The sequence below is a fragment of the Bemisia tabaci genome, chromosome 1, assembly GCF_918797505.1.
Source record: "Bemisia tabaci chromosome 1, PGI_BMITA_v3".
Lineage (NCBI taxonomy): Eukaryota > Metazoa > Arthropoda > Insecta > Hemiptera > Aleyrodidae > Bemisia > Bemisia tabaci.
In genome coordinates, this window is record NC_092793.1 from 67,213,167 (window position 1) to 67,227,464 (window position 14,298).

Below are 14,298 nucleotides of genomic sequence, written 5' to 3' on the forward strand. Positions count from 1 at the left end.
TTCGAGACGTTAGTCACTTTCTTATGTTGCACCCGGTTAGCAGCGTTCTCTGCAATATGCGGAACGTAAAGGATCGGAATGAATTATCTCCAACCTTTCAACTCTTACAAAACCGAAAGAACTGTCAGTTTGGCATTTTTCGATCGATTTTTTTTCAGTTGGAACCAACGACGTTCAAATCCCGAAAGGAATCGGTATTGGAGTTTGGAGCACCAACATTTTTGGATTTTTCTAACATTGAGAAAAAAACACACATACATGGTTTGTGAGATTCTTCTGTGCTTCAGATTTAATATAGCGATGTGGTGAGCCCACACATGGTGGTGATTTTTAGTGCCTATATTCTTGCTATTCATGCCTTGAAGATATATCCGTGCGTAGTATAAACGAAGAATTGAAGGTGCTCTGCCATTTTAGATTCTCGCAAATCGGCCTGCCGCCGCGCCACTTGGTGAGTGCCTGGCGAGCCAAAACGCCTTCAAATCCGTGCGTATGCAACATAAACATCTGTGGAGCCCGAATTGTTGCATCCAGGCGTTAATATGAAGTCTGTTAGTGTTCATCACTTGCGACAGTGACTATAAAGGCGATGAGGACGCTTTGTTTGTTTCTCTTTTACCTATCGACTTAATTTTAGCGTCACCTAATCTGCATCTAAAGTAAAAATATTACTGATATTTGTCACGTCATATCAATTTTCCGAAAAAATCAATGGTTGTTTAAATACGTTTTATATAGTAACTAGGGGGCTATACCCCCTGGCCGCCACGCGGCCCAACCCCCGGGGCGCTGCGCGCCTCCAAAAAAGGCCGCATCGGCATCGCGGCCAGCGAAATCGACGAAATCGCCCGTTGGCGGTTGATGAGCAAATCATTTTAATTGAATAACGAAACGATTTTTCAAAGAAAAATTTCCCACCAAACAATATTTTTAATGACATTCTCCCTACTCTGAATTTTGATTCCTTTTTTGAGAGTCGACCCTGACAGGGGCACATATAGCTGTCCATGACTAAACAAAGGCCTCTGAAATTAAAGACCCACTCTATTAATATTCTGACCTTTGAACTCCCCTTCCTCACCCCGTCCATCGACCGTCTTAAAAATTATTTTATTAGAATAGAGAGGATATTTTATATTTATTCGTATCATAAACTTGGCAAAAAAAGCCATAACGTTGAAAAAATTATTTCATTGTAAACAGTTACTGAAATTAGTTTCAGGGTCCGATTTGATTCAAGTAGATTTTGGTTCTCTCAGCGAGTTGGAAGTGTGAATCGACCACACCGAAATCGTTTTTTTCTCATTTCTTGGTTAAAATTGAAGAATCTCGACTAGTTCACTCTACTGAAAGTGTAATTTTTACGAGAAAACAATAAACATGTCCTGCGACGCTTGTTTTCTGACCGCGTCTAGTGGTCCGTTGACTGTGAGGCGAGATTCGTAGACAAGAGACAAGTCCTTGAGCAGATAATTACAGCTCAACACTGCCTAAAAAACCCATAGCCACTAGTTTTGCACGCTGGAACATTCAAATTGTATTTGATGCCGCTGATATGTAGCTTCAGAGCCGCAGTACCGGACCGCACGCCGGCTCTCCGTTTCAAGATCAATGACTGTTCAGTGTGTTTACGTCTCGCCCGAATATTATTTGGATGTCGGAGAATATCTTTAGCTGGCCTGCCACTCTAGCGCAAATAACAGCAACTATATAGCTCCAGACGACAAATGTGACTTGCAATAAATTTTAATCCCGACTATATCTCATTAATGGGCTCTGTATTTTTTTGAACATTCACTTAGCACGTTCTTATTTGCATCAACATAATTTACTAATTTGTTATTTGCGTCATTCGATTTGTTTACTCATCCGGTTTCTAGCTGGCGATCATACGGAGAAAGAGAAAAAAAGACGGACGAATTCCATAGCTCCTCCGTGAGGCGTTCCTAAACATGCTTATATTATATACATGGTATCCAAGACCCCTCCCCCCTGTACCAGACTTTTTTCTTTAGGCTAGGTCGAGGATAGCTAGAATGAGTTGAGATGAGCCATCCCCAAGGAATCCGAATTTCATCAGTCCAAGGCCCCTTCGGACTAAAAAGGGTTAAACATCGGAGTTTCCGTCAAAATTTTGAAATTCCGCGAGTGTAGTATCGTTTCTCAATGGAAACCATCAAATTGCGAGTTTCGGGCGAAAATGTGAACGGAATGTCGCAACCGTGCCAAAACTTGCCCGACATGCAACACTACTCGACATTTTCACACGTTCGTGGAGGAAGAGAATATCATCTAACTGGAAGGCCAGTGAGAAGCAGTTATCGTATTTTAATGAGAACTTTCAATTTCGGTTGGTTTAATAGCGAATAACAAGAAGGCCGACGAATTCCCAATGCGAATCCGAGGTCATGAATAATTCATCCTCCTGCATTTTTTAAAGCAGATATCGTAGCAGCACTTGCAAATTTCATAATTCACAAATTGCATAAGGATTGGAATGCAATATAAGTTCCTCCTATTCATTACCACTAGACATGAAATCCTATATCACACTTAGAAGAAAGTTTGATGATATACGAACATAGAGTACTCTATGGTATGTTCTGGTATGGTGGAGTATGGTTCATCTTTACTCTATGTATACGAACCGTAAGTAAGGTAATCAATATTGGCCGTGCTGTTCGGTTCATCTAACCGCTCTCTCGGTTCTAGGAACTGTGAGACGTATTGACAGGAAGGGTAAATGAACTGCATGTTGAAATTTGGAACTATATGTTAGACTCAGTTTAAAAACAACGTATGTACCATTCATTTTCCTATGCACGTAAGTGTTTTTTACAGATGAGGCGGAGAGGGTAGTTCCCAATTGAAAAATGAAGCGCCTTTCAACGGTGAAACTCCCAAACCACGTATCTCGGTTTGCTACGTTGTAGACTTCCTGTCATACTTCATTTTTTGAATGGAAAACTACTCAACGTCAATTCCTTAAAGTTTCCGGGCTTTTTCTTGTACGCGTGAAGATGACTCCGTGGAAACTTCAGGAATGATGTTGATTTATTCTCCTTCAAATATATAAATTGAAAACAGAAATTTTAAAAACATCGGAAACGAGAAACTTGGTTTGGGAGTTGCATCGTCGATGTAGTCCGAATTTAGCAGAAAATACTTCATTTTTTTTTTTGGCTAAACAATGTGCTTGCTCTAGACACTCCAATATAGTTTGACGTTTTTATGAATACGTCCACGAACTGAGTTGCTGTGCCCGATGATATTTGTCGGTGATTAGAACCAGAGAGAGGCCTGATAATAAGGGTAGAAACGGTCAAATGTCTAGCCAACCCGTAATTATAGCAAAATCCGTGACTTTACCTTGAGTCCTCAGATTGAGAAGGAAGGCCGTGCAACCGCATTGCCCCATGTTATGTTGCCAGACGGAGGAAGAGACTCATACATTTAAAGAGGCCAAGAGGCGTAACTTGACTGCAGTATAATACTTGTTCCAATATTCCATACGAACATTTTGACGGTGAAACTACAAAAACTTGTATCTCGATTCCATGAAGTGTTTCGAAATTTCCAACCCTCATTAATTTTTTATGACATTATCTGTGAACATCATAGCGAGGAAAATCCAGAAATTTTTTTTCAAAAAGGGCACAGAAAAAAAAAATGTATGCAATAATAACGAAGAGTCATTTTTGGTGCGATTTTTTTTTTATTTATTTTTTATTTGGCAATTTGTATTTTTAAATTTGATGGAAATTTAGTTCGTCAGTAAAATTATTTTAATTTTACAGAAATTTTCGTATTAAAAGAAACTTTTTTCGAATCAAAAACTTTATGTGCGCCCAAAAATGTTCAGAGATCAGAGACAATTTGATTGAAATTAGACACCTAAACGGCTTTTTACAATTTTTTCGCAGAGAGTATGCTGCTCAACTCCGCGCGAGGCGGCAATAATGGCGGATGTCGCGGAACCGTGGTTCACGGTCGGCGAAATCCCCTTTCGGATAAAACGCAAATGTACGATTGGGAACATTCAGACATATTTGCTAAAAAGAACTAAGTGTGAATGGGTTAAAAAGAGGAAAAAACTATGTACAAAGGGGTTACGTGCTCCATAGTTCCTTTTGCTTTAATTTAGTTTCACTTAGTTCTTTTTAGCATGAATACGTCCATCTGACCAACTCTGACTACCTACAAAGAAGGTAACGAATAAGGGTCCCGGGTCCTAACCCCTTGATCCTCGGTTCCAGTCCTCGATGACAGTTTCCAGGCTCACGCGATTTTGGTGCTTATGCCCTTCCGTTAATAAACGGTCCTATTGTCATAGCTGTGCTCATCGTAATGGTGATGGTGATGGTGTGTGTTCCGTTGTGTTTACAAATGGTGCCGTCCTCCCCTTGGCGCCGTTGTCCAATTGTTCAAAATGGTCACATTGCACAATCAGTGGTGTGTCGTGCTTTGCGATGAATCGATTTATCTACCATCTTTGCCCATGGAAAATGATCGAATATAATGGTGTTTGAAAAGGACGTCTTAATAATCGATTCTTTACAATAGCCCTAAATGGGATGATATCGATAACCGACGGTTCACGTTGCGCCACTATGCTCATTCACTGCTCATCAAAAACGGCACTATTACGTCCCTCCTTTGACGTGAGAACGTACATCTATTCCCGCATGAGCCCTAAAAAGTATGGATTATTATGCAAAACAGGCGTCACGTAGAAATTGAGATACGCCGCCTTACGTTAGAGGGGCGACGATTAGTGCTACGTCACAGCAAGACAATATGTATCGATTTATCAAAGGTAGCATTGAAAGAGAGTGAGGCATTGTTATTTTTCGGATACAATTTGATATAACGGCAAATTCGAACGGTGGCGTCATCACTAATAGGGTCTATTACCATGGGCGGAACTAAGTTAAGTGGGGGGGGGGGGGGGGGCAAAAGCAGTGGCGTATGTAGCATAAGGTTCTGGGGAGGGGGGGAGAGAAAAACCTTCCACCGGGGGTGTCTGGCGGGTATGGAATACCTTCCAGGTGCAGCGGGGGTTTGAAAAATTTTCAGTATTTTAACCCCGTAAACCCCCCCCCCCTTTTTATACTATTTTTCTTCAAAAGGACCTTCAAAAAATGACGAGACGAAATGGGATGTTTTGTTCTAAGTATGAGATGGAAAAATCCACTAACTTCCTGTACAAAAAATGAGGCTTCTGAGGCGACGCTCGAGGCCCTTTCGTCCAACTTCGAATCCTCCCACTCGTTTCTCTAGACGAAAATATCATTGTGTTCTCTCTCCGCTCGATTTTTGTCCTTTCCCTTGATCTCTCCCCCTCCCGTAAATACACCACTGCAGGAGGACACCTTGTCCAGGAGGGTCCAGGGGACACTAAAAAACACCCTGTTAAACCCGATTTGTGAGAATAATCTAGCTTCACAAAGGGGTGCAGGGGATTTCCCCAGCCTCAAAGAGGGGTCTGGGGGCCTCTCTTGAAAAATTTGGAAAAATTGAATCGTCTCAGGAATAACTGGACGTAATTCTATCAAACAGACCTATGTGGAGGTGAGAAATATGGGGTGTGCTCGTCGAAGCTGGATAAGAAACAATGTAAAAGTGGACGTGATTCCTTTTGAAGAATTGGCAAAGCGGGATTTTACATTCTATCAAAGAGACCTATGTGCTAACTGAATGCGGGATTCATGAGCCGCGGGCATGGCACGAGAGCGTTGTGGACAGGGCTCATAAGTTTATGCGGAGGCGGGCGGACGGGGGCGACCGCGGAGAGCGGCTTCGTTGCCGCTGACGTCACTGGCGCTTTATTATTCTCATTCACTCTTACGGCTAGAGAACTAACGAGCACACCCCATATTTCTCACCTCCACATAGGTCTGTTTGATAGAAATACGTCCAACTTTAAGCTGTTCTTACCAGCAAATTGATGGAATTTAAATTTCAAAGGTGAAAAGTAAGTCACGCACTTATTTTAGAAAAATCATCATTTTTTTAAAAATAAAAACCCCCGATGTAGACCAGCATCTCATGTTTAAAATTAGTTGAGTGCTAAGTGTGTGATGGTCAGGTAGTATATATCGTGAATAAGTGTGAAAATTGGCAGCGTGGAGTAGTAATGTTTTTCGGCATAGAGTAAGCGATGCGGGGCAGCATCGCTCACTAGCTCATCCAATCACTGACTCATCGTGTTTTTAGTCTGTTTCGCGCCCTCGTCGCTGTCATCGCTGTCGCGTCTGTCTCCTAAAATTCTAACTCTATTTGCTATTTTAAAAACCTAGGAAGAAAAAATTCAAACCACGTCCATTCAATTTATTTCAAATCTTACCACTTCCCGTACAACGTAAAAGAATCACTTTAAAATGATCGCTTTTGATGAATTGAGTCCTGGAAGTTAAAGCAGCGTGAGCTCTCCTGAAACAAGATTCGTAAATTTAGAAGTAAAACTAAAAAATAAAGTTATTTAAATATTGTTTATATTTATATCGAGGAATAAGCAACTCACTTATCCTGTTCCTTGCATTTCAGAATGTGCTTCGAAAATTTGTGAAAGTTTGTGAATTTCCCCTCCGTACGCTTCCTCCAGGGATAAGTGATTGAATCTCAAGGTGGCCAAGAAATTAAGAATGATTAATGGTTCCATGCATTACTTTATGCATTTATTTATTCGTAACGTGTGCATGTTCAGCTTACAGGGACTTTTAAACATTTTTTTTTCCAAAATAAAATTGTTCTCACTTTGTGTCTCCTCTTCAGGTTTTCATATTATATATACTGTGAGCAGATCATAGAACAATCACCTGAATAATTCAGTTAGGTATTTACAGAATAAACTGAATATATAAATAGGTATAAAATTCCTAGAGTTTTCCAATCGGTGATGAATTGCATTGAATGTGACTAAAACGAAATTTGTTTGAATACTGATCCGTGACGACATGTGACCACGTTTAATATTATGAGCGGTAAAAAGTGAACGCACGAGTATGTTGTGAATGATAACTTAAAAGCTCTAAACGTAAAATTTACGTTCTCTTCCGTGAGACAGCTTCTCTGTAAAACATTTTAAATTTTGGATTTATCTCGCAGCTCTGCAAAAATGAGGTAAGCATTTACTTGTAACAAACAAACAAATAAGTATCATCATAAAAGTCGATCTAATGTGATTTGAGAAAGAAGAGGCGCAAGCGTGTTGAAGCCTTTAAATGTGTATACCAGATTTTTTAAAAGATTTTGGGTAATATTAATCTGCTTTAGTCAAGGCACGCATTGATAGGCAAAACGCAGTTAGCCCATTCCATACAGGTACCTAGGTACTAACAAAGTTTTCGTCGACGTATAATTTTATCGTACAACACATTGTTCGACATTAATTTCGGAAAGTATTTCGCGTGCACGCGGTAAAGAAAATCACCTGTATGTTTCAAGAGGGAAGTTGGTCAAACCTCATAGTTAGTCTAGAAACAGGTAGGGTAGTGAAAGCTAAAGAATATTAAGGCCTTGAGGGAAATTCGCACCAGTAATAATTTTGAAGCCCGTGCGTTACTTTTTAATTTCAAGTGTTGGCAGATTTCAAGGCATAAAAATGCTTGAAAACTGCAGTTTAAAGACTTGAATTACTCACTTAAAAGATACATTTAGGAGGTACTCCCTGCAAGTGTAATATTAATGCCATTATCAGATACTCATCTCAGGATTACTTGGGCCGCGTTTAGGAGGAGGGAATCAAGCCACTTCAACTATCGCCAAATTCAACGGGGCAATTTAATTTTTTACAAGAGAACTTTGTGCGGATTCCTTTGAAAATTTTAAGGAATTTCCTTCGTACTTGCAGAAAATTTACTGAAATTTTCACAAAAATCCGCACAACCGTTTCATGTAAAAAATTAAATTGCCCAATTACATTTGGCAACTGCTGGCTCCTTTCTGCTTAACGCAGCTCAATTTAATTTGCATTTACACAATTCAAGAACATGGCAAAGATGTTGACATTTCATTAAGGTTTCAGCATCGCTGTTTTGTATGTTTTTTTTTTTTTTTACATAGCTTTTATTATCCATTCATTTCTCATTGAAGCTGCAAAAAAAGTTAGCCACTACAGTGTTTTGAACCTGGATCATATGTTACCTCATTCAAGTCATAACTGGGTTCCGTTTTGAAAGTAGAACGACATCGTGTCAATTTGTCTGGACCAAACATTATCTTAAGCTTGTTGCATATTTCCTGTTCCTGTTGAGGGTACTGTTTGATCCCTCTGGCTTAAAACAGTGCATCACTGTAAAACCTCGCAAAGGAAGAAATTTAGCCTCAGAAAACATTCAATATCCGATGTTTTTTACTTAATAAGGTGAGGTTGGGTAACTGGGCGGTGGGGTAACTGGGCAGTGCCCTCCGTATTTCTACCAGATTAGTGCAAAAATTGTTTTCACTGTTGGCATACCTTCATTATGACGTAAACCATCTAGAACATGTAAACATAACTTCAAAAAAAAATTTTATGGTGAATGGTGAAGTGCCGAAAATTGGACAGCTTTTTTTTCAAAACAACGCCGGAGGTGGTCCCGAAAAGAGCCTCATATCTCACTCCCAGCAAGTATTTTATTCAACTTTGACAATTCTTCTTCATGTATGATGTATTTGTGTAATGCGTGAGTAATTACAACATAATTGGATGAAAATACTGGCTGCAAAGGGTTGATGCCCAGTTACCTTGAAAATTTTCCCTTTGTGGGGTAACTGGGCACCCACCCCAAGGTAACTGGGCAGGTGGCAGTGGTGGCACCTGCCCAGTTACCCATTGCAAGGTTGCTGTGCTTCGGTGTTTGTTTACTTCTGAAAATGTCAAAACTAATTGACTATTGTGGACTTTTAAGTGCCAAAGACCAATAATCAGGGTTCCCAGCACACTAAACTTCTAACTTAAGTCAATTATAGCATAACTTAAGCATTACTTAATTACATTTTTGCCGCTAACTGTTATGACAACACTTTTAACGACTTAAACATGGTTATATAAATTCAAATGAAATTCTCTGAAACCCTCATGAGAAGGACATTCTTTTCTGGCCAATGAGAATTACAAATAATGCCCCCCTTAAAAATTAAGGGAACTTTTTGGCGCCTGACTCTATCCCAGATCAGCCTTGCGGCTTAATTTTTTTTCATTTTTTAAAAATGTATCATGCTTAATCTCACTAAAAGTGGCCAAACAGAGTCCTGGTATACAATACTACTTTATAAGTAGTAATACAGGAAGTTCTAAGCATTTATCTACAAGGAAACATTTTTTTTTACCGTTATTCAATTCTCAGATTTGAGGGTTTTTTTGCCGCTAACTGTTACGACATCATTCTTAACCACTTAAACATGTTTATATACATTCAAATGAAATTTTCTTAAACCTTCATGAGCAGGACATAACTTTCTGGCCAATGAGAATTAAAAATAATGCCCCCCTCAAAAATTAAGGGGGGGTAGTCCAGTTACCCCACGACGTTGGGTAACTGGGTGAAAATAACGGGAAATTTTTGAAAATTTGTGGGAAAAAATTGAAAGATGAAATTCGACTTTTGACTCTTCCTACATTTAGACAAGGTGTTGTACTTACTAAAAAAAATTTAAAAGTAGCCTCCACTGTCAATATAATGATGGGAAAAAAATCATGAAGTTGAAATTTTGACATTTTTCTCCGAACTCCTGCCCAGTTACCCAACCTCACCTTATTTGTAAATTTCGGAGGTACCGGTGCACGTCTGCTCTGGCTCCTCGGTGTTTCACAAACAAAACCTCCATACCAACTAGTCAGCAGTAGAAATATGAGGGGGGGGGGGGTGTAGAGAAGAAGAGAACAGCCGGTGAATTCCTCGAAACAATTATCTGTCAAAAGCTTACATGTATGCATACACTGAACAATTTTCCGTGACTCACTCGGTTTATTTGGCTTCCTTCATCTATCTGTTGTTCGCGCTGAGAGTCGTAAAGTCTGCGCTCTGCGATGACCAACAGTGCGTTCTGCTGAATTTGGTTTAATTGAGACGGGTTTGTCGTCTACTAACGACCGTAGCTTTAGCTTTGTGAATTTTTTTCCTCCGAGTTGCACTTTGATAAACAACTTCACTTGCGGAGTCATGACTTCTTTTAAATGTACAGGTGTCCCAGAGTTAAAGGGTCAAATGGGCTGCATTTTACAATTAGGAAGTATAATTTCTGGCTCAATTTGGGAACAAAATATTTGTCATTCCTCTCCTTATGCACATATGTTTTTTCAGCTATGAGCTAAAAATTGTAGTTCCTAATTTAAAAATGAAGTCCCGATTGAAGGAGCGTGTTCTACTGCTCTTTGGGCATGTTAGACTATTTAAATCAGGAGAAACTATCCCCAATGCTACCTGGGCCCTGAGATCCATAAGAATACATCCATGACAGGGCCCATGCTCACAGACTGACAGTCCCTTTTGATCGAAATACGTCCGATCAACTCATAATCTCCTGTAATTTTTATCCCCAAAAATGCTTCCCGTCGAAACCAAGCTTCAATTGGACTTCTTATTAGAATTAAGAACTGCTAATTTTTGGCTTAATTTCGCGGGGGTAAGCCCTTCGATCCCAAACGATACCAGACCTAACATAGACATTTGGATAGTGGCATGGTAACCGAGGAACACTGCCGTGCTAAGGAAGAACGCCGTACGAACATTCGAGAGTTGCCAAATTTCCTTCGATAAAATGTTTATTTTTGAGAAAAGTTATGAATATTTTTCATTGAAATTTTCAGGAACTTTAGGTGGAATAAGGAACAAAATTATCTGAAAAATTGGACAAAAATGTTCAAAAGCCTTCTCGAAAATTCATGTTGTATCAAAAGGAATTAGGCAACGCCTGGAGGTTCATACGGCGTTTTACCTTAGCACGGCAGAATAGGAGCCATTACATAACGTAACGTAACGTAACGTAACCTAAATAGACATCTCCCTTGGCCTAGAGCGTTCAGCCGCCTCAAGCAGTAGTGGCGAAGCACGAATGATCAATTATCGATATCTTACTATTGAAGCTATGATAAATAATCGATTAGTAACGCGTTCGTTGAGAACACCCAGATCCTCGATCCTTTCTTATAGATTTAAATGAGAGGTACATCGATATATCGCAAAGCACGCCGCGGCACTGGTTTCCGGCCACCGCGCTGTGCCCGTGTCGTCCGATCTCCCGAACATGAGCGACTCCGCAGACTTGAAAATAATGAGGGCTCTCGGGGCACTGCAAATCCTTCACACCCGATTATCGATTCTATTGTGCGATGTGGCTGTACCTTTCATATATGTGGAGGAAGGTCAAGATTGGCCGTGAGACCGCGCTCGCTTTTATTGAGCTGATCAGAGAGCGAGGGAGGAGAGAGGGGCGGGGGCGCATCATTGCATGAGCATGAGAGCCCTCAAAATATGGTCCTCATTCAAATTCTGAGCCGAAGCCTGATCTGCCATGCTAAGGAAAAACGCCGTATAAACCCTCAGGCGTCGCCAAATTTCATTTCAGAAAACGCGATTTTCCTGGTAAATTCATGAATACCTATTTTCCTCCCAATTTTTCAGATAATTTAGTTCACAATTTTACCTAAAGATTCTGAAAATTTAAAGGAAAAATATTCATAGCTTTCCTCAAAAATAAACATTTTATCGGAGGAAATTTGGCAACTTTCGAATGTTCATACTGCGTTCTTCCTCAGCACGACAGTGTGAGTCCTCAGCTCGGTTCCCCGGTTGCGTTGCCCCTGGCGCTTCTCATCCTTTGCACTGCGCCGCCGATGCACAATGGATCGAGTCAATAGGAGAATTCGGACATAATCTGGAAAATTTGAAAGCTTATATATTTTTGAAAATATGGAACAAGAAAGTTCGAAAGTGGATCCATTGGTTTTTTCGTGAAATTGCCTTTCAGAAACACTCCTTGAAATGGAATTTGAGACGAAACAAACATAAAACTTTGAAATTTTAGCAGAAAATTCCATGTCCGACCTCCGCTATCAGCTCGTTCCGCTGTGCGCCGTTCCACTCGCCGCCGCGTCTGTAACTCTGCCGTGCTAAGCAAGAACATCTTATGAGATGCCAGACTTACCAAATGGACCGCGTTTAGCAAAAAGTAACCAAGCCACATCAGCCATTGCCAAATTTAACTGGGCAGTTCAATTTTTTACGCGAAAACGGTTGTGCGGATTTTTGTGCAAATTTCAGTAATTTTTCTGCATGGCACGAGACACAGTCCTTTAAATTTTTGCAGGAATCCACAGAAGCGTTCTCTCGTAAGAAACTAAATTGCCCGGTTAAATTTGGCAATAGCCGATGTGGTTCGGTTCCTTTCTGCTTGACGCAGACAAATCGTAAATCTTCAGGAAAATTTATGAGTACCTATTTCTCCGCCGATTTTTCACAGGATTTCGTCCGTAATTTGATCTAAAGAGTCTGAAAATTTCAAGGTAAAACATTCGTAACTCTTTTCAAATATACATATTTTCGAAGAGGAAATTTGGAAAAATCCGAATTTTTATACGGCGTTTTTACTTAACACGGCAGAATCGCCTTGTCCGCATATCGATTATCGACAACACCTAAAGTTAAATCGTACATATATATCAGTGCCCAAGAGCCAAAACGTACCTAACTCCATTTTAGACTTTTTGAGATATCAGGGGAAAACCTCGTATCGGCCCCATTGATCTCAATTTGAATCGCAATTTTGGAGACTCTATCTCATAACCGGCGTAAGATTGGGCTACCAAATTTCTCACACGTAAGGAACCGTTGATGGAGTTTTCGAAACCGCCACTAACTCGATTTTTTCCAAAAATTTGAGTTAGGTACGCTTTGGCTCTATGGTGCTGATATTATAATATATCTAACGATATGAGCGTAATCAAAAGTTTAGGTCTTCTTCACCTTTTTGATTCGGGCCAGAGCCCTACAATGAGTCGGTATAATCTCACAGGGATGAGAAGCAGCTCTGATCAGTGGCGTGGCGTGAATGATCGACTATCGATATTTCTCATTTGAAGCTATACGGTAAAGAATCGATTATTAAGGTGTTCGCTGCGAGCATCCTGCCAATCGATCCTTTTACATAGGTTTGAATGACAGGTCTATCGATATATCGCAAAGCACGCCACGCCACTGGCTCTGATGTGCCCAACTCTTGAGCGATCGTCCCATTTGCGGCTACGCTAGCCTGGAGGTCGTCCAATTATAACTCCTAACTCGTCCTAACCGTCCTAACTCGAGGTTTAGCCGACCTCTCCCCTTTCATCCTCTCGACATGATCAAACCTCATCTCCCTGCACATCTTGGTCTATTTGGCTGTATATAGAACTCACACACCGCGAAAAATATAAAATATAAATTAATCATATTTCAATATGAAACCATCGAAAAGGTGAAAACAGCAATTAGTACAAATTATCCGCGAGTATCGCGTTGTATTGAACAAAATTACCATTAGCATCATTTTTAATGAGCCATCCATCTGGAATTTGCCAGCCCTTCGCGGCGCGGTACCACTGCAGACGCAAACTTACAGCAGAGATTGTATCAATGAAATAGGAGAATTACATTGTAGCTGCACAATCTCCACTGGCAAGACTGGCGCCATTGTCATACTGTAGGCAGTGATGCTGATTGCCACCGTAAAATCGTATTTTACATTGATTCGGCGGAAATAGCTGGGCGTTTGAGGTTCGGCAACGTTGCGTGTAAAAGAAGGGAGTGAGACGTTATCAACGGACACGGTGTTGTCCTTCATGGAGTCACCATCAATTAATTCATTCGCGGTGATTTTGCCTATCGGTTTTTATGGGTAAAGAGGACAATAACTTACCGTCAATTAAAAACCTGCATCCTCCATCAGTGATTGTCAAATCTATTCCGTTCAGAGTCTCATTTTTAGAAAACAAATAAATTTCAATCACAACAGTGACCCTTATTTGTCACAGTCTACAGATTCCTTGCGTTTTTACTTTCTCGCTACCCTAGGGTAGAAGAATAAGTATTGTCATCCTGCAAGGAGGAAAAAAAGTTGAAAGTTCATCATTTCTAGACGTTTTAAGGTCCCAGGAGTCAAAATAATTATACTTGAAAAAATGTGTGTCCGTCCGTCAGGCGTCCCCCAAATCTGTGTACAGCGATATCTCAGAATCTATCTGTTCGATTTCATTCAAAATTTGCAGAGAGGGCCGTATCTATGGTCTCTTTATGCACGTCAAACGATATTGGGGTACGCTGAAGTTTTTCTCTCTTT

The 14,298-nt window shown here is 40.3% G+C and overlaps 1 protein-coding gene across 8 annotated transcripts in view; it reads left to right on the forward strand.

Annotated features, from left to right (window-relative positions):
- Positions 1-14,298, forward strand: part of LOC109031630 (uncharacterized) — a 53,417-nt gene that overhangs the window by 6,184 nt on the left and 32,935 nt on the right. The window contains exons 1-2 of one of the 8 annotated variants that reach the window (XM_019043248.2): positions 6,195-6,252; positions 6,775-7,122. The exons of 2 other annotated variants lie outside the window; for them this stretch is intronic. In XM_019043248.2, the coding sequence (XP_018898793.2) occupies positions 7,118-7,122 (5 nt within the window). In that variant the 5' untranslated portion in view covers positions 6,195-6,252; positions 6,775-7,117. Of the gene's footprint in view, positions 1-6,194; positions 7,123-14,298 lie in introns of those variants that run through there. 5 more of the 8 variants (XM_072305936.1, XM_072305949.1, XM_072305945.1 and 2 more) reach the window with 5 other exon arrangements.